The sequence below is a fragment of the Bombina bombina genome, chromosome 1 (assembly GCF_027579735.1).
Source record: "Bombina bombina isolate aBomBom1 chromosome 1, aBomBom1.pri, whole genome shotgun sequence".
In the NCBI taxonomy this organism is placed as follows: Eukaryota; Metazoa; Chordata; class Amphibia; order Anura; family Bombinatoridae; genus Bombina; species Bombina bombina.
The window spans coordinates 318671777-318691535 of NC_069499.1; the positions used below are offsets into that span (position 1 = coordinate 318671777).

Consider the following 19759-nt stretch of genomic DNA (forward strand, 5'->3'; position numbering starts at 1 on the left):
TCCACTCCTATTACAAGTTGAAAGTAAATGCGATCACTTGAGTGCAACTGAAGTTATTGGTGAACTGTTTTGCAAAATGAAAAAGTGTTAAAAAACAAAAAAATACATTAAAAGCTACAGTTACACTCATAATAACACTATTTAATAAAAATGAATTAAAAAAATGCACACAAAAGATGTAAGGGCTCAAAGATATGAGGTATCAGGTTAAGAAAATTAATATGTCTGTGTACATATTTATTTATATGTTTATATATGTGTTTAAAGACATATATACACATATGAACACATGAATGCATATGTACACACACACACACACACACACACACACACACACACACATATATATAAAGTGCATTGGAGCCCTTTGCAGTTAAGTAGATGAAAACATGTAAAATATTTTTATGCAATATCCAAAGATAATAAAGGGTTATAGTGTGTATTTACTGTAAATATTTCTCATTTCAATGTTCTGCACATAGCAGAATATATTCTTTGTATTTCTAAATAGATATTCCTATATATATATTTATATATATATATATATATATATATATATATATATATATATATATATATATATATATATATCTGTATATATCTATACCTATACATAATCAAGTATATATATATATATATATATATATATATATATATAGGTATAGATATATATTGTACCAAAATACCATCAGATATACAGTATGTAGAGATATGTATTTAGGAATAAATAGAACATATTCTGCTATGTGAAGAACATTGGAATGTGAAATATTCATATTTTAATGTAGCGTTCGTGCACTTGAGAATATGGTATTGGGTTTGCTTGTGAGTAGGGTGTTAGATTTTTTTTCCACATTTTTTACTCCATTGATTTCTATAAGGGAATAGGTTATCGTGCACGTAATATTGTAGCTCTGCTTTTTACGCACGTCTGGCTAGTGTGCAAGCAAAATTAGTTCCCTTTTAACTCATAATACGAGTGCAACCCACAAATGTGCAAAAAGCTTACTTCTAGTGCAGTTAACACTCGAGGGGGAGCATTAAATAGCTCTCCACTTTTAATGTGGCCCTTTATAATGTAAAAGGTTCTATAGGATCCATTTAATTCATAAATGGCAGATATATATTTGCCACTGTTTTTTTTAGTAATTAGAAGGTCGCTAATTGTAACTGTGCCCCACACTTCTCAAATTCAAGGTAGTGAAGGGATAAATCAGTTTATTGTTAAGTGTCATATTTACTGTAATGTAAAAATTACCCTCTAACCTGGACGCTTACACTTCTTTGATCCCTATCTTATCCCTCCCAAACAACTCTCTTCCCCTAACCACTGGTCGCCATCATCTTAAGTACTGGCAGCCAGACAGCCACCATGCACTTTAGGGCTTTTTTAAAAATATTTATTTGTTTATTTTGATTTTTTGTAGTGTAAGGATCCCTCCTCTCCCTCCTCTTCCTCCCCTCTCCCTGACCCCCCACCCAAAAAAAAAAATCTCTCTAACCCTCTCCCCTCCCACTGTATCTACCATATTTGTTACTGGTAGCTAGTCACTGTCGGTAACGATTGCCAATATGGCTTCCTACAGTAAGGGAGCATGATTAGTGATCCTGCAACCTATGAAATCAGATGTTTTCTGCCCCAAGGTTGTGGCTGTCGCTGTCAAATCTTACAGCAAGACCACAACCTGAGTTTCTGTGCTGGATGCTTGTGCTATGTCAACACAGTACGTTGCCCAACGTACCTATGCTAAAAAGGTGCAAGGGGTTAATGTCCCTTTAAATCAAATACTTTTTTTTTTATAATTTTTTCTTTTTATTAAGGTACTAGAATCATACATCATATGACCATGAATACACAATAATATATACAAGATGATGCAATACAGGAGGACATTAAATACATATCAAACATTGCACTAATAATATCTTCCCTAAAAAGGGCAATATCACCTTTACGTACTAGTACAGATACACTATTCATTTATTTGAATTTAGGCTCACATCCGTACCTTATTTATAATCTTAAATTAAAACCTTTAAACATCATGGCTAATTCTTCTTAGCTGCAATGATACAATTGTCAACAAAAACATATATACTAGTCCTTTTTTACATACTAGAGTGATAATCTGCAGTAACAAATAGATTGTTGTATTAATCTCCTTATATCTCTTTCAGCGTTTGGTGCTTAGAAGTATAACACATATATAATAAGGAATATTTATAACACATAAACAGGTTAAAGTATGTATAGGAGGACCTTCATATAGTATAGATGAAGATGTTAACCCACTTCAAAAACTAGTAAGGTAAAATAACATGATCAGGGCTCAGATATGTTAGGTTAGACATCTCTATTTGCTTTGCGATAAATAGCAAACTAAAGCACCCTAGTTTAAAGTGACTGTAATACAATCTGAGGATGGCTACCCAAGACTAGACCTGTGAATAATGTCTTAGATATTTAGGTTGAGGAGGAAACATTATGACCAATATATATGCATATACATCCAAGTAATGCCGACCTTGACAAACAAGTTAGTGGTGAATATTGACAGTGAAAATACTCATACAATTTAACATTGAAGCATCTCAATTGTTAACACTATCTATATACAGTTAACTGTCTTCTGCTCCCTTATCCCATAAATATAATATAAAGGGTCTGACACTGAATTGTCTATATATTGAAAACCACCTCATAGTGCTCATGTTCTTCCTGTGTAATAAGATGATCTCTTATTTATAGCAATCTTACATTATTAGTTTAACTTAGCAGAGAGGATCCCCCAATAATGAGTTAGACTTCCCCGGCCGCAGACAGCCCAGCCCCCTCTATTTCAAAGAAATAAGGAACAATGGAATATAATAAAATAAAAAACATAAATACATTTTAAGATGACATCTGAAAAAGTGTGTACATTTCTTAGGGTAGCAATCTATAAAGTGCTCAGTAGGAGTTGATACCACAGAAAGTGTCAATATAAAAAGACTGTGCACATTTAGATAATGGAAGTGAATTGGAAAGTTGTTTAAAATTGTGTGCTCTATCTGAATTATGAAAGTTTAATTTTTAATTAGCAGAGAGATTGTGATATTTTAATAACAAAGACTGAGAGCTTAGTATCAGAGGAGGAAATATAGGGTAGTCAAGCAGTAAAGGATTAAACAAACTGTATGGATTAACAGGAAGTATAAAACAATTACACACAGAGAAAGAGGTGAGAAAATCTTTTTTTTTTATATTTAATGGATGAAAAGTATAAGAGAATAAAATAGAGAGTGTGTGTGGAAAGGTACACTGGAGAGTAGAAGGCTTCTTTATCTTTTACTAACCCAAATGGTGTGGCTGAATTGAAGCATCAGAAGATATGCAACAAAAGAGACTGTGAGCCGAATTATCAAGCTCCGAATGCAGCTTGATGCCCCTGTTTCCATGCGAGCCTTCAGGCTCGCCCGAAACAGCAGTTATAAAGCAGCGGTCTTAAGACACCCCCTGCTAGCAGCCGATTGGCCACGAATCTGCAGGGGGAAGCATTCTGGTGAACTGCTTGTGCAATGTTAAATGCTGACAGCGTATGCTGTCGGCATTCAGCGATGTCTGTCAGACATGATATGTCGGACAGACAATGATAAATTGGTCCCTGTGTCTGAGGAAGAGACAAACTGCAGTAAGATGAGTAAATAACAGATAAAATGTATTTCACAGACAAAGTGCAGTATGGTCCACAAGTAAAAGAATGTATCTCAGGCAGGTACATTCTCTTGATTCCTTAAAATCTCTGTCATCCTATAACTTTTATGTTACTATTCTTAAAAATATATATTTTAGATTCTATGATAATGTTTGCATAAACAAGCCTTCCTACTCAAAATCTAAATATACAGAAACTGGAAAAAATCATTTATGTAACGTGAAGTGATGATTTAAAGTGCACTAAAACTATTTGTTTAGTTTTTTTGCATAAAATAAATGGTACTTTGAAGTTCTATAATTTTTTTTTTTTTAAATATTAAAAAAACATTTTCCTTTGTGCCTAACATAACTCTTTGCTTGCATGCGTGTACAGACATGTCCTTACTTCCCTTCATAAAATTTGTCTTGATCAGCCAGTGAAAAACTGATTCCTAAAGGGACCGGAAACTCCAAAATGATCATCCGTGATTAGGATAAAACACAAACGCCTAGATTACGAGTCTTGCGTTAGCCTTAAAATGCAGCGTTAAGGGGTCCTAACGCTGCTATTTAACGCCCACTGGTATTATGAGTCTGGCAGGTACAGGTGTACCGCTCACTTTTTTTCCGCGATTTTAGCATACCGCAAATCCCCTTACGTCAATTGCGTATCCTATCTTTTTAATGGGATTTTCCTAATGCCGGTATTATGATCGCTGGAAAAAGTGAGCGGTAGACCCTCTCCTGTCCAGACTCCTAACGCATTTAAAAGTCAGTAGTTAAGAGTTTTATGGGCTAACGCCGGAACATAAAGCTCTTAACTAAAGTGCTAAAAAGTACACTAACACCCATAAACTACCTATTAACCCCACATCGCAAACACTATAATAAAATTATTTAACCAATCCAAGATCCAAGATGGTGTCCCTTGAATTCCGATTGGCTGATAGGATTCTATCAGCCAATCAGAATTAAGGTAGGAAAAATCAGCCAATAGAATGCAAGGTCAGCCAATAAGATTTGTCCTACCTTAATTCCGATTGGCTGATAGAATCCTATGAGCCAATCGGAATTCAAGGGACGCCATCTTGGATGACGTCACTTAAAGGACCAGTCATTCAGTCGTCGGCCGTCGGATGAAGAGGATGCTCCGCGTCGGATGGCTTGAAGATGGACCCGCTGCGTTCCGGAAGGATGAAGATAGAAGATGCCACCTGGATGAAGACTTCTGCCGGTCTGGAGGACCTCTTCTGCCCGGATAGGATGAAGACTTCGGACCCTCTGGAGGACCACTTGTGCCCGGCTGGGTGAAGACGTCTCAAGGTAGAGTGATCTTCAAGGGGGTAGAGTTAGGTTTTATTAAGGGGGGATTGGGTGGGTTTTAGAGTAGGGTTGTGTGTGTGGGTGTTGGGTTTTAATGTTGGGGGGTATTGTATTTTTTTACAGGTGAAAGAGCTGATTACTTTGGGGCAATGCCCCACAAAAGGCCCTTTTAAGGGCTATTTGTAATGTAGTTTAGGGTAGGGATTTTTATTATTTTGGGGGGCTTTTTTATTTTATTAGGGGGATTAGATTTAGATTAGGTGTAATTACCTTAAAATTCTTGTAATTATTTTTTTATTTTCTGTAATTTAGTGTTTGTTTTTTTCATAATTTAGTTTATTTAATTTAATTGTAATTAATTTTAGGTAGTTTAGGTAATTAGTTTAATTATAGTGTAGTGTTAGGTGTAATTGTAACTTAGGTTAGGATTTATTTTACAGGTAAAATTTGTATTTATTTTAGCTAGGTAGTTAGTAAATATTTAATAACTATTCTACCTAGTTAAAATAAATACAAAGATGCCTGTAAAATAAATATAAATCCTAAAATGGCTACAATGTAACTATTAGTTATATTGTAGCTAGCTTAGGGTTTATTTAATAGGTAAGTATTTAGTTTTAAATAGGAATAATTTATTTAATTATAGTTATTTTATTTAGATGTATTTCAATTCTATTTAAGTTAGGGGGTGTTATGGTTAGGGTTATACTTAGGTTTAGGGGTTAATAAAATTATTATAGTTGTGTCGACGTTGGGGGGGGGAGATTAGGGGTTAATAAATAAAATGTAGGGTTCGGCGATGTTGGGGGCAGCAGATTAGGGGTTCATAGGGATAATGTAGGTGGCGGCGGTGTCCGGAGCGGCAGATTAGGGGTTGATAATATAATGTAGGTGTCGGCAATATCAGGGGCGGCGGATAAGGGGTTAATAAGTGTAAGATTAGGGGTGTTTAGACTCAGGGTTCATGTTAGGGTGTTAGGTGCAGACATAAAAAGTTTTTCCCCATAGGAAACAATGGGGCTGCGTTAGGAGCTGAATGCTGCTTTTTTGCAGGTGTTAGGTTTTTTTTCAGCCAACTCAGCCCCATTGTTTCCTATGGGGAAATCGTGCATGAGCACGTTTTGCCAGCTTACCGCTGACTTAAGCAACGCTGGTATTGAGGTGAGATGTGGAGCTGAATTTTGCTCAACGCTCACTTTTCTGAGGCTAACGCCGGCTTGCAGAAAACCTATAATACCAGCATTGTCTTAAGTGAGTGGTAAGAAAAAAAGGAGCGTTAGCACCGCACGCAATTACCGACAAAAACTCGTAATCTAGCAGACAATTTTAATCAACTTTCAGTTTACTTCTATTATCAAAATTGCTTCATTCTCTTGTTATCCTTTACAGAAGGAACATTGACAGCTAGCTGAACAGATCTAGTTAGCCAATCACAAGACATAATGTGTTCAGGCACCAATCAGCAACTAGCTCCCACTAGTGTAGGATATTTCTGTTATCTTTTTCAACAAGGAATACTAAGAGAACAAAGCACATTTTTAAATGACATGCGTTGGGGCCTATCTATCAAGCTCTGTATGGAGCTTGAAGCCCCGTGTTTCTGGTGAGCCTTCAGGGAGGCAGACAGACATTGCCGCAATTCAACCTGATCGAATGCGATCGGGTTGCTTGACACCCCCCTGCTAGCGGCCAATTGTCTGCGAATCTGCAGGGGCCAGTGTTGCACCAGCAGTTCACAATAGCTGCTGGTGCAATGCTGAATGCTTAGAGCGTATTGCTCTCTGCATTCAGCGAGGTCTGTCAGACATGATCCGCAATGTCGGATCATGTCCAACAGGCCTTTCAATTTTGTCTTTCCTATCCATTTAACTACAAGTTATGCTTAATCAACAATTTCTTCTTACAGCCAGAGATAAGAGGTGGACTGCAGAGTCTTAGGAATCTGCCTATGAGCCTTCCTAGGTTTAGCCTTTAACAAAAAAATACCAAGAGAAAAAATCAAATCTGATGATAAAAGTAAATAGGAAAGTTGTTTAAAATTGCATACCCTATCTGAATCATGACAGTTACATTTGGACTTTACTTTAATGCACATGTGATATCTGACATGCAGATGCCAGTGTGCTCTAGACAACTGGTATTTAAACCTGTCCTCAGGCCTACCTAACAGGCCAGATTTTGAGGATATCTGAATTGGAGCACAGATAAAATAATCAACTGATTAGTAAACATGGTTATTTTAGCTGCTCTCATTTGAGGTAATCCTTAAAATCTGTGCTGTTGGGGAGGCCTAAGGACAGGTTAGAAAAATTGTGAAAATAGAAGCGCTATTAACTGTTCTCAGACAATATTAATAGCATTATATACTTATAATCTAGACTTTAGTATAATGAGATATTAAACAATAAATACATAATGATGTAGTCAAAGCAAAGATTAGCCTCAGAATAAAATATTGGATCTATGTTTTACAATTATAGTGCTTTAAATATTAAAGATGTGAAAGGTTTAGGATATATAAATTACTTTAGTTTCTATTAAGGTATTGCTCATTAGCCTAGATTCAATAACACTCATGCTTGCAACTAATATATTGTGGAAGAATCTCAAAAACTTCAGAATTCAAAACGATTTGTATACACCACACACCAATTTCAGGTTTTCAGCAAAATAGAGGGAAGAGAGAGAAAAAGAGGGGGGAGAGAGAGAGCAAAAGAGAGGGGGAGAGAGAAAATAAGAGAGGGAAAGAGAGAGAGCAAAAGAAAGGGGGGAGAGAGATAGAAGGGGAGAGAGGAGGGAGAGAGGGGGGGGAGATAGAGAGAGGGGGGAGATAGAGATAGGGGGGAGAGAGAGAGGGGGAGAGAGAGAGAGGGGGGAGAGAGAGAGGGGGAGAGAGAGAGAAGGGGGAGATAGAAAAAGGGGGGAGAGAAGGGGAGAGAGCGCAAAAGAGAGGGGGAGAGATAGGGGGAGAGAGAGCAAAAGAGAGGGGGGAGAGAGAGCAAAAGAGAGGGGAGAGAGACAGAGCAAAAGAGAGGAGAGAGCGTACAAAAGAGAGGGGGGAGAGAGCAAAAGAGAGGGATGGAGAGAGAGCAAAAGAGAGGGATGAAGAGAGAGAGCAAAAGAGAGGGAAGAGAGACAGAGCAAAAGAGAAGGGTAAGAGAGAGTGCGCAAAAGAGAGGGGGGGAGAGAGCACAAAAAACAGGGAGAGAGAGAGCACAAAAGATAGGAGGGAGAGAGAGAGAGCGCAAAAGAGAAGGGGAGAGAGAGAGAGAGCAAAAGAGAGGGGGAGAGAGTGCAAAAGAGAAAGGGGAGAGAGAGTGCAAAAGAGAGGGGGAGAGAGAGAGCGCAAAAGAGAGGGGGGAGAGAGAGCGCAAAAGATAGGGGGAGAGAGAGCAAAAGAGAGGGGGGAGAGAGAGAGCGGGAGAGAGAGCGCAAAAGAGAGGGGGGAGAGAGAGCAAAAGAGAGGTGGGAGAGAAAGCAAAAGAGAGGGGGAGAGAGGTAGCAAAAGAGAGAGGAAAGAGTGAAAGAGAGGAGAGAGAGAGCAAAAGAGAGGGTGTAGAGAGAGAGCAAAAGAGAGAGAGCAAAAGAGAGGTGGAGCGAGAGAGAGCGCCAAAGAGATGGGGCAGAGAGAGCAAAAGAGAGGTGGAGTGAGAGAGAGTGCAAAAGAGAGGGGAAGAGAGCACAAAAGAGAGGGGGAGACAGAGAGCAAAAGAGAGGGGGAGGGAGAAGAGAGCAAGGGGTGGGACCGCCGTACTGCAAAAAATGGACCGTGTGAACGGGCTTTAGGACTAGTATATATATATATATATATAATTATAAGGACAACATTGTCAGGTTTGCATGACTGAGACATGACTGCAAGACGAGATACTATGCAAGGGCAATAAAGTCTTCATGAATTCCACACAAACACCCCAGTCAGCCGTTTCTGCAACTTTTCTGAGACACTTTCCCTTGTATTCAGCAAATATTTTTCTATAACAAAATGGACAAATATTTAAGAAATGTACAAAATAGGAGACAGTGCAATCTCCAATTCAAGGTAGTTTATTTACACAGTTAAAATACATGCATAGAAATATTGCACTTGCTAGAAGCATACAATTTAAAAAATGCAGTCTGGGATAAGATTCCAGTAAAATCTGCAGTCCATTACTATCATTGTCTGCCGTCGTAATTCTGGTGCAGTAATGGAGATTGGGGGACTGCTACTCTTTCTACTATGGCTAAGGTCCCAGGCTTGTACCTGTCATCGTGCAGGACCTCACAGCTGCTGTAAGTTCAGTTACTGGACTGGAGTTTCTTGCAAAGTTCACAGAGAATATCAGTGTAACACAGCAACTGTGTGGTGTGGGAACCCATTTAACCTGGTGACTGTATCAAAATTCAAACTCACTAGTTACACTGTTCAAAGTAATATAGTATAATTGTTTTAGCGCTACTATATTTTGATACGTTTTGTTTGATGTAAATATTTTATACATACAAACATTTACATCAATTGTGTTTCAAGTATGTTTCCAATTTTGTTACAATAGTAATAGATTTAATTTTTAAGCATTAGGCACTCATGTGCGAGATTTCATGTACTGGGCTCTCGAGGCAAATATGTTATTTACAGAAACACCCCCTTAAGAATCCGTAGAAAATAGAGGTGAAGCGATAGTCAATGAACTTCTAAACATATGTACTAAGCAGTAAAGATGCTGTCCACATGTTAGTTTGCATCAAAGTCCATCCGCAGGTCTAAAACCGTCAACCATTATAAAATTTACTTTGAAATCCACATAATCAATTATGCATGTCGAGTTTGTGGATTAATATCTGCAACTTACTTGTTGGCGGACACAATAGAAATCAGTTGGAGTTTTTAGACAGATGCCAAAAGGACTGACTACCAGCTAAATAAAATCACAATTTTAATCACGAGTAGAAAATAACTTTCTTGGTAGTTGACCATTCAGGCATGGAGACCCTGCTGCACCTTTTTATATTCAGACTTCTTTGGAGAAGGCAGACTCAAGATGAAGAACAATTCCCGCAGTTTCCACAAACAAGAAGGAGAGTCACGCTAATCATAGCTTCAAGATGATCAATATTTCACTAGTCTTTGCGACAAATTATACATAACTTTGTTCGAGAGGTAAATTTAAGTGATGGATTGTTACCGCTAGGCGCGAGCTATGGCCAGTTGATTTATTTATCAAGATGTGAAAAATGTGATGCCTTAGTACTTGAGGAAGTGCTTACTAACCTCTGAATATTATTGGGCATTTCCCAAGGGATGCATCTGTATTAGTTGCAATTTACATTTAAAATGGCCATACTTTAAATGTTTTCATACTAAAAAAATAAAATCAACACTTTAGATGACGTTTAGATGCTGCTTTCTCATATGCACTTTAGAACATTGTGGAGTACTGTGCACCACTGAATGGTTCTCTAAAATTTGTTATTGTTCATAAACGTTACATTAAATATTGCACTGGTAATACTGAAGGTTAAAGCCAAAAACATTGTTTTATATTTCTATTCTTTGTAGGAGCGACTGCATCAAAACAGAGAGGCTTTGTGGGCTGTATCCGCTCATTGCAGCTGAATGGGCAGATTGTAGATCTTAAAAGGGCTAAAATGACACAGGGTGTCAGACCAGGATGTCCAGGACATTGCAGCAGCTATGGAAATTTATGTCACAACAATGGCAAATGTGTAGAGAAACACAATGGATACAACTGTGACTGCACAAGCTCAGCATATGAAGGACCCTCATGCACAAAAGGTAAATAGAGTAGCTGCATTTTGAGGCAATAAATACTAATATGAAATACAGGTGTAATATAACATATTATATGAGATGAGACCAATAAGCAAACCAAAACCAACAAATAAAACTTAGTTGGCTAGGGCCAGGGTGTAAATGGAGTCACTACTCATATCTGTAATATCTATAATATCTGTAATAATTACCCCACCAGCAGATGTACCTACATAGTTTATATTATTATTTTAATTTATTTATAAAGTGCTGCCAACATGCGAAATTATACAAATTGTCACTGATTCATGGGGAAAAAATAAAAATGTCACTCTAGCTAGATCACAAATGATTAATGATTTGTGCTATAAACTAACATGTTTACTGAAAAAATATAAAAAAATATCAATGTGATAATAAAACACTAGAAAATAAAAGTCCAGTACTACATTGAAATATATAGGAGTCCAGTTGTTATTTAACACTACAAGAATAAAGTGTGAGCACTAAATAAGACATAAAATTGATAATTATGATTTATTGTCACATTCAACTTAGAAACCTATTTGATAAGTAATGGCAGCAACAAAAGCACATTGTCAATTGCTGGCGCATTTCGCTTTTGCCATATAGGTGTTGTTTAATACAGTAATCCTAGGCAACTAATAACATTACATTCATTGCTCAGTACTGTATATGCATCCTTCATGCCTAACTATAAATGCCTTTTATTTATAGATCATTACTAAATTAAATTTGCAGTGTATTTGCTTTTATATATTATTGAAGTCCATTTCTAACAATTGTCCAATAGATTTTCTTAGAAATGTTTATCTCTCATCTTTCCTTGTTATAGAAGTTTCTGCAATGTTTGAAGCTGGGACCTCGGTCACCTATGTTTTCCAGGAGCCATATCCCGTCTCTGTGAACTCAAGTGCATCATCCTCTGCAATTTATGCAGATACTGTAGTTTCTAAAGAACAAATTGAATTTAGTTTTGTGACAGGGCATACTCCAAGCCTTTTGCTCTACATAAATTCTTTCTATCAGGACAATATGGCTGTACTTCTCTGCAATAACGGTAGGTGGTGATATATGTTTATACGATTTTACATTTGTTATAGTAGTATTTGTTGAAAGAAAATATAAATGAATTAAGTCCAAAGGTTATAAAATCTGTCACCTGAAAAAAAATATTTTACATGGGCAGGATATTTAATTTTAAAATAATATACTGTGCACATTAAACCTGTTTATATCAAACTGTTGTATATGAAAAGAGGAAGTCCTCTGTACTTAAATGTTCACAAGTGAGTGGATATTCTCATTCTTTCAACCTCAAAAGAAAAAGAAAGAGCTCTCTATATAGTGCAGCTTTAAATTCACTCTGTTATATAGCAAAATCAGTACTCACATGGAGTAGAGCTACCTCACACGCCATTACGTCACAAGGAGGAGAGGACTATGGGGAGAGCGGACATGATCCGATATATAGGGGGCATACGCTGTGGGCATTTATCATTGCACCAGCAGTTCTTGTAAACTGCTGGTGCAATGCCGCCCCCTGCAGTATCACGGCCAATCGGCCGCTAGCAGGGGGTGTCAACCAACCCGATCGTATTCGATCAGGTTGATTTCTGTCCGCCGCCTCAGAGCAGTCGGACAGTTTATGGAGCAGCGGTCTTTAGACACGGGCATTAAGCTCCATACAGAGCTTGATAAATATGTCCCATTGTATCATTTTAAGGATGATTTTTATGCTTTAAGCTGAAAATGGTATACAGTATGTGTCTTTAAAGAGCAACCAGATCCCAGAGTGATTGTATTGTTTTAATAACATTGTGGTAATAAAGTGGGAATCGCTTTTACCTGAGTTTTCAAGTTTTAACTGAGTGCAATATTTAGAGCTAACGTAGCTCTACTCCATGGGAGTACTGGTTCAATTTGCTATATAACAGAGTGAATTTACTGCTGCACTATGGAGATCTCTTTCTTTTTCTTTTGAGGTTGAAAGAATAAGAAGATCCACTCACTTGTGAACATTCAAGTACTTCCTCTTTTTTCATATAAAACATGTCTTACTGTGCACAGTGTATTATTGTAAATTTTTACTTTTTCATTGACTTATATATAGTTTGATTAGTATGTTTTAAGAATATTTAATTAAATGTTCAAGTTAAGAATTTAATTTTCTGTCCAACATTATTTGCAATTTTTGTTGGGTCATTACAACTAATTAATGCTAATATTGTTTTTTATTTTTTCTATCAGCTAGATACCACATAAAAAAATATATCAATATTCTTACTAAAGTTAGCTCAATAAAGGTTCAGCAACTCCCTGTTAAAAAAAAAAATATTGCTTAAATTTTTTTGAAAAGTTTGATGCTCCTCATTGCAGTCAGTGTGGTAGATTCATCAATGTGCGTGCGGATATGATCTGCTGTAGCGATTATGTCAGCCACACAGGGATAAATGCTGACAGCATACGCTGTCGGCATATATCATTGAGCAAGCATTTCTTGTGAAATGTTTGTGCAATGCCGCCCCCTGTAGATTGGCTACTAGCAGGGGGTGTCAATCAACCTGATTGTGCTGATTGTTGTCCGCCGAATCAGAGGTGGCAGACGAGTTAAAGAGCAGCGGTCTTAAGACCACTGCTTCTTAACTCCTGTTTCCAACGAGCTTGAAGGCTTGCTCAGAAACAGATTAATATGGGGCCATACGCGGTAAAGGGTAAACTTAGGACTTATTTGTTTCATTATAAAAGATAAGATAATGTTGACACACAACTAAATTTAAAAATGATCTCAGAGAAGGTGTGTTGCATTGTATGGCTTGATAGAACCCTCTTTCCTCAGATGCTTTCTCTTCCTCTTTCTTTCTTTATCTTATCCACTCTCTATCTTTTCCTTTTGAGGCCACATTTTCTGACATGTTAGTTTTCTCATCTTTATATATTATAGATATGATCTTTCTTTCTCTTGTGCCCTTCTGGTTGTTCTTGGGCTATAGATCATTGTTTTTATGGATATGTGACTAGAGCTGTAAAATTTCCGGAAACTTTGAAGCCATGGGTAAAACCTGTTTTGTTTGTTTTTTCATAAAAAATTAAAATTTTAAGAAAAATTTGCCAAATAAAAAAAAAATGCAGAGAAAAGTGCTCTTACAAATTGAAAGTCATTTTGTTACATTGGGAACATCAATGTAATGCCTATACAAGTATTATGCTAGAAATAAGTACAGTTTATTCAGTAAATAATAATCTAAATTTGCTTTTTAAAACTTTATTTTTTGTTAGAAATGGAATTATTTAAAGGTCCTGATATATTAAGAAGAAGTGAACTATAAGGAACCTCTTTTGCCAGTACATGAGAACAGACAACCCCCCCCCTCACCACCACTCAAACAATGAAAAAAATAAGAAACAAACAGCATAAAAAAACTAAGAACATTATTTTGTCTCCCTAAATCCTCCTACTGAATCATAGTACCACACAGAAAGAAAGCAATTATTTCAATTAAAGAGACACTCCAGACCCCTAATGCATTTCAGCTTTTTTGGTGGCAGTTGTTTGTTGCTGATGGAGAAGTCCTTTTTGATGATGCAGCAGTTACAGAAGGAGCATAAAGTGTTTTTCTAGGAATGGTAACATTGTCATTGATATGGCCCTCCTCATTTAATTCCATTTTGTTTTAACGTCTTTAGGACACCTCGGTCATGCAAGGCCATGTTTTATCATCATGGTAGTATTGGGAAAAGTATATTTCCTATTACAGTATTTGCAAATTGCAGCTTTATTCTCATAAGACATTGCACTGTGAAAAGATATCCAACATCTGGATGTTGGTCTCACTATTTTACTGAGAGGATAAAAAGAAAATGTAGTGGCCAGATTACAGGTAAACAATATGCTGTGATGAGGGTGCAGGACATTAGTAGGATTCAAATCATCATTTAGGCTATGAAGATAAACTAATGCAGTTAAAGGACTAGATTTATCAAAGCTGAGGTAGACAGGGCGCATATACGCGCCCCTGTATGCCTCACCATTGCACACGAGCGCAATTTTGCGATCGCGTGCAATCCCGCCCCTGCCCACGCACAGCCAATCACATGCAGGCAGGAGCTGTCAATCTCCTCGGCTGGACTTGACCGCAGAGATTGAATTTCGCCACCTTAGAGGTGGCGAAGAGGTTAAGGAAGCTGCGGTCTGGTGACCGCTGCTTGTTAAATTACGGCGAGCAAGTTCTTGTGAGAACTTGCAGCCATAGGGCTTTGATTAATCGAACCCAAAATATGCTTCAAGTTTCAGAATTCAGAGGAATTTAAACTCTTACAGAGGACAGTAACAACTCAATCAACTATGCCAACAAGATGGAGACCACAAGCATTTTTGCCTGCATTGCCCCTAGAGACACAAATACATATTTCTTTTATTTCAAATTCGCATCCTCAGTATTTTCTTAGTATTTGAATTGTATTCCATGATTTGCTTGTCTTTAGAGTGTAAGAATTGCAATGATGTGAGACTTTACATAAAGTCTCATAAGGCTTTCATAGTCTTTTCATATTGATTTCTCTCGTTGTCCTTGTTCTCTGAAACAGCAATGGGAGTGTACTCGCCAATATGTACAGCATATTCATTTATATAACATAAAACATATATCTCTCTCTTGCTCTGTCACTCTCTCCCAGACTCTTCCTTCTCTACACTTTGGTTCACCACATGTAGTTGATTTTATTTATTGTGTTAGTTATAACAATACGGTCATGTTTATATAGAGGAAATCTGTAGACATTCTGTAGACGATGTTTTATAATGTTTTAGCTTGATAACCTGCTCAATTGTTTATAATACACAGTTATATTTATACCATCACTGAATATTTCCCTTACAAATTTTCAAGGACATACAAGTTGTAGATGCAGTAATTGTAGAAAGTAACTAGAATTTAATTATTAAAGCAGAGTAAATATTTTTTACTGTCATTTCTTGATATATTTTAATCCTGATGGAGGGATGACAAGTGTGAAACACACAAGCTTCTTGTGAAAAGAGTTTGGGATTACTTTGAAGGACTAGAGGCTTATTAAAGCATTAAGACTGGTAAACCAATGGGAAAAGAGTGGAGGAGGCAGTTATTCTAGCTAACTTTAATTTACACCGAATTAGAATTGCTGCTTGTAATTAAAGGGATACTAAACCCATTTTTTTTCTTTAATGAATCAGATAGAGCATGTCATTTTAAATAACTTTCTAATTTACTCCTACTATCAATTTTTCTTTGCTCTCTCTCTATCTTTATATAAAAGGCAGGAATTTAAAGCTTAGGAACCGGGCCATTTTAGGTTCAGCATCCTGGATAGTGCTTGCTTATTGGTGGCTACATTTTAACAAACCAATAAGCAAGCATAACCCAGGTTCTTAACCAAAAATGGACTAGCTCTTAAAGGGACATTGAACCCAACTTTTTTATTTAATGATTCAGATAGAGAATACTATTTTAAACAACATTCCAATTTATGCCTATTATCTAATTTGCTTCATTCTTTAGATATCCTTTGTTGAAGAAATACATAGATGAGTCAATCACACAAGGCATTTATGTGCAACCACCAATCAGCAGCTACTGAGCCTATCTAGATATGCTTTTCAGCAAAGGATATCAAGAGAAAAAAGCAAATTAGATAATAGAAGTAAATTAGAAAGTTGTTTAAAATTGCATGCACTTTCTAAATCATGAAGGAAAACATTGGTGTTTCATGTCACTTTAAGTTTTACATTACTGCTTTTTAAATAAAGATAGCAAGAGAACGAAAAAAAATGATAATAGGAGTAAAGTAGAAAGTTGCTTAAAATAGCATGCTCTAGATGAATCATTAAAGAAAACAAAATTGGGTTTAGTGTCCCTTTAAGTGATGGAAGCTTAAAGTGATGGTAAAGTCATCTGTTGTGCAGTACATAATCCTTTCTTTTACCTTAACTAGCACATCGATGTGCTTATATAAATAAAAAACAATTTATTCACTCTGTAATGATGATTTTATTTCCCCTCCGTAGAGTTTTTTAAACAGCCTCTCTATAATTTTTTCACCGGTGCAGCTTTGATTGACAACGCTTTTAGCCAATCATCAGCTCACCATGCGCCCTATGTAAAATATGAACCGCACGCTCCCGGCATCTACACTAACTCTTTGCTACTTACTGCGCATGCGCACTTCTTACGCTAACTGCGCATTGCTATCTGAGAATACTCAGCTCCTGGTTTTAGCCGATGTAAGTAAACAGTAAATCATTCTTTTCGTAATGATTCACTGTTTGCTTTCATTTCTCTCATCAGCCAGATATTTTTCGATGTCTATATGTTTCAATGTTTGCTTTAATTTCTACCATCAATAATTTCTCTCTTCATATATAAAATAATTGTAAGTATTTTTTGCCCAAAAAATACTTACAATTATTTTATATATGAAGAGAGAAATTATTGATGGTAGAAATTAAAGCAAACATTGAAACATATAGACATCGAAAAATATCTGGCTGATGAGAGAAATGAAAGCAAACAGTGAATCATTACGAAAGGAATGATTTACTGTTTACTTACATCGGCTAAAACCAGGAGCTGAGTATTCTCAGATAGCAATGCGCAGTTAGCGTAAGAAGTGCGCATGCGCAGTAAGTAGCAAAGAGTTAGTGTAGATGCCGGGAGCGTGCGGTTCATATTTTACATAGGGCGCATGGTGAGCTGATGATTGGCTAAAAGCGTTGTCAATCAAAGCTGCACCGGTGAAAAAATTATAGAGAGGCTGTTTAAAAAACTCTACGGAGGGGAAATAAAATCATCATTACAGAGTGAATAAATTGTTTTTTATTTATATAAGCACATCGATGTGCTAGTTAAGGTAAAAGAAAAAGGATTATGTACTGCACAACAGATGACTTTACCATCACTTTAAAGACACATGAATCACTTTGAGATTGTAATTTAAAATATTTTATTAAACATAATAACAAAAAAAAATCCCTATTTGAAATTATAGATTTGATAACATACAGAAAACAATTGCAAATGTTGCTAACAAATTGACAGTGAGGGTCGTTATTAGTCTAGTAACAAGTCTGGGTTGATTTTTTCTAAACAAGGCAAGTGGTGATAAGGTTGGGATTTAAAAAAAAGATAATTTTGTATTCAGAAAGGTTTCACACTCTACTGATATAGGACTAGATTACAAGGGGAGCACTAATTTATCCCACTCCCGCAAATGGGAAAATTTGCCAGTTTGCGGGCCCGCAATAAATAACGTTCCATAACAAGTGGTTGGATACTGCTACCGCAAGCTCAAATTAAAGTATATTTTAATTTGTATTAAAAATAAAAAAATGTAGCATTGTTTTTAAAAATAAAAAATAACTGCATGAAGCAGTTTTAAGGTAAAAATTTGTCGGTTGTGGAGTGTTTAAAAAAAAATGGCACTTAAAAGTACCTTTATATTGCGGTCTATGGGGAACTGTGTGTTCCCTGTAAATATATATGTATATGCTTATATACATATATATTTATGTGTTAATATGTGTAAATACACATATAAACATACAAATATATATGTATATCATAAAATATACATATATATTTACAATCTTCTTCCCATCGCTGAGCTACTTACCCCTTTCGCTGCTCTAGTTCTCATGCCGTATGTTACGGCATAAGAACTAGGCTCCCATTAAAGCCTACGAAAGCGAGCTCTATTGAGAGCATAGCTTCCATGCAATGTGAACGTGAGCTCATGTTTAAATTGCGGGCCACTTGAAATACCAGCGCACAATTGTGCTGGTATTACGAGTGGAGTACAAAAGTAGTTCTCGCGAAAGCATAATTTTGTGCTCCACACTCTATCTGGCCCATATTAGTTTATTATTTTATGTCCTTTTAAACAAAGTGGCCCAGGATGAGCAGAATGAGTTTTAATCAGATAAACCAGTTTATTTGAAACCATTTTATTTGAAAATCAGTTAAGCCTATCAGCTGTCAGACAAAGGCCATACTATTATTTTGGAAACAAGTAGCGAAAGATAATTTTGTTACATTCTTTTTTACTTACATTTTTAAAAGGTTCTGGATTTATATGAGATAACTATTTTATATCAGCAGCTGCAATTTTGATGAACAAATTTACCAAATAAAATGTCCCCTGGGGGAAGTGCTAATTAAGAAGCAGGTTTTCTACCCAGCTGTTCAATATAAAGAGAGGTAGTTCATTTTTAAGCATCACAGTTATAAAGTGGAATACTGCATTCTAAGGCCCTGCAAGCCACTAAAAATTATTGTAGACTCAATGACAATAGAAAATGCTTTATGTCATGTGATTATACATTAAATACTAAATTACAGGAAAGTGCCAAGTAAGTAAAAAAATTAATAACAGCTTTTATGCTGTACAGCATTAATATCATTCACTAATGTTTGACCTCCCTTTTTAATCAATTCCTACTTTAATTATTTTTCTTAAACTTATTAAAATTCGACTTGCAAAGAGCGAGTTGCTTAATAAATTAAAATAACATTTTTAATCACTCTAAGTGGCTTAAGCATACATATTATGAATTTTTTTTGGAGTTCTATTTTTTTTTATGTACAAGTTGGAAAAATCTTAAATGGCTCAGCAGGATCATTTTTTGCAGTTGATTAATAATGTGCAACATTATTAGAAGATATACATGTAGGCACATATAGGCACACACATTCATTTTTATACATTAAAAAATAAAACATTTTGGAGGATAACCTCTTTCTTACATAGAGATGTTCTGAAGCAACAAGAAGATAGCCCCAGCACAACAGACTCACCTGAAAGATTTATTATAATGAATAAAAGTGCAATATATGATCTTCGCTAACAGGCACATATATTCTGATCCCGGTTATCCTCCTCCGTTAGCTCAGACTCTGATTCCTCTGGTTCTTGCAGAGTAATGAAATTCTGACGGATCCGAGAGTCCATCT

The 19759-nt window shown here is 36.2% G+C and overlaps 1 protein-coding gene across 1 annotated transcript in view; it reads left to right on the forward strand.

The window, feature by feature from the left end:
* Nucleotides 1–19759, forward strand: part of CNTNAP5 (contactin associated protein family member 5) — an 886402-nt gene that overhangs the window by 679989 nt on the left and 186654 nt on the right. The window contains 2 exon segments of the mRNA XM_053712216.1: nucleotides 10542–10778; nucleotides 11611–11835. Coding sequence (XP_053568191.1) covers nucleotides 10542–10778; nucleotides 11611–11835 — 462 coding nt within the window.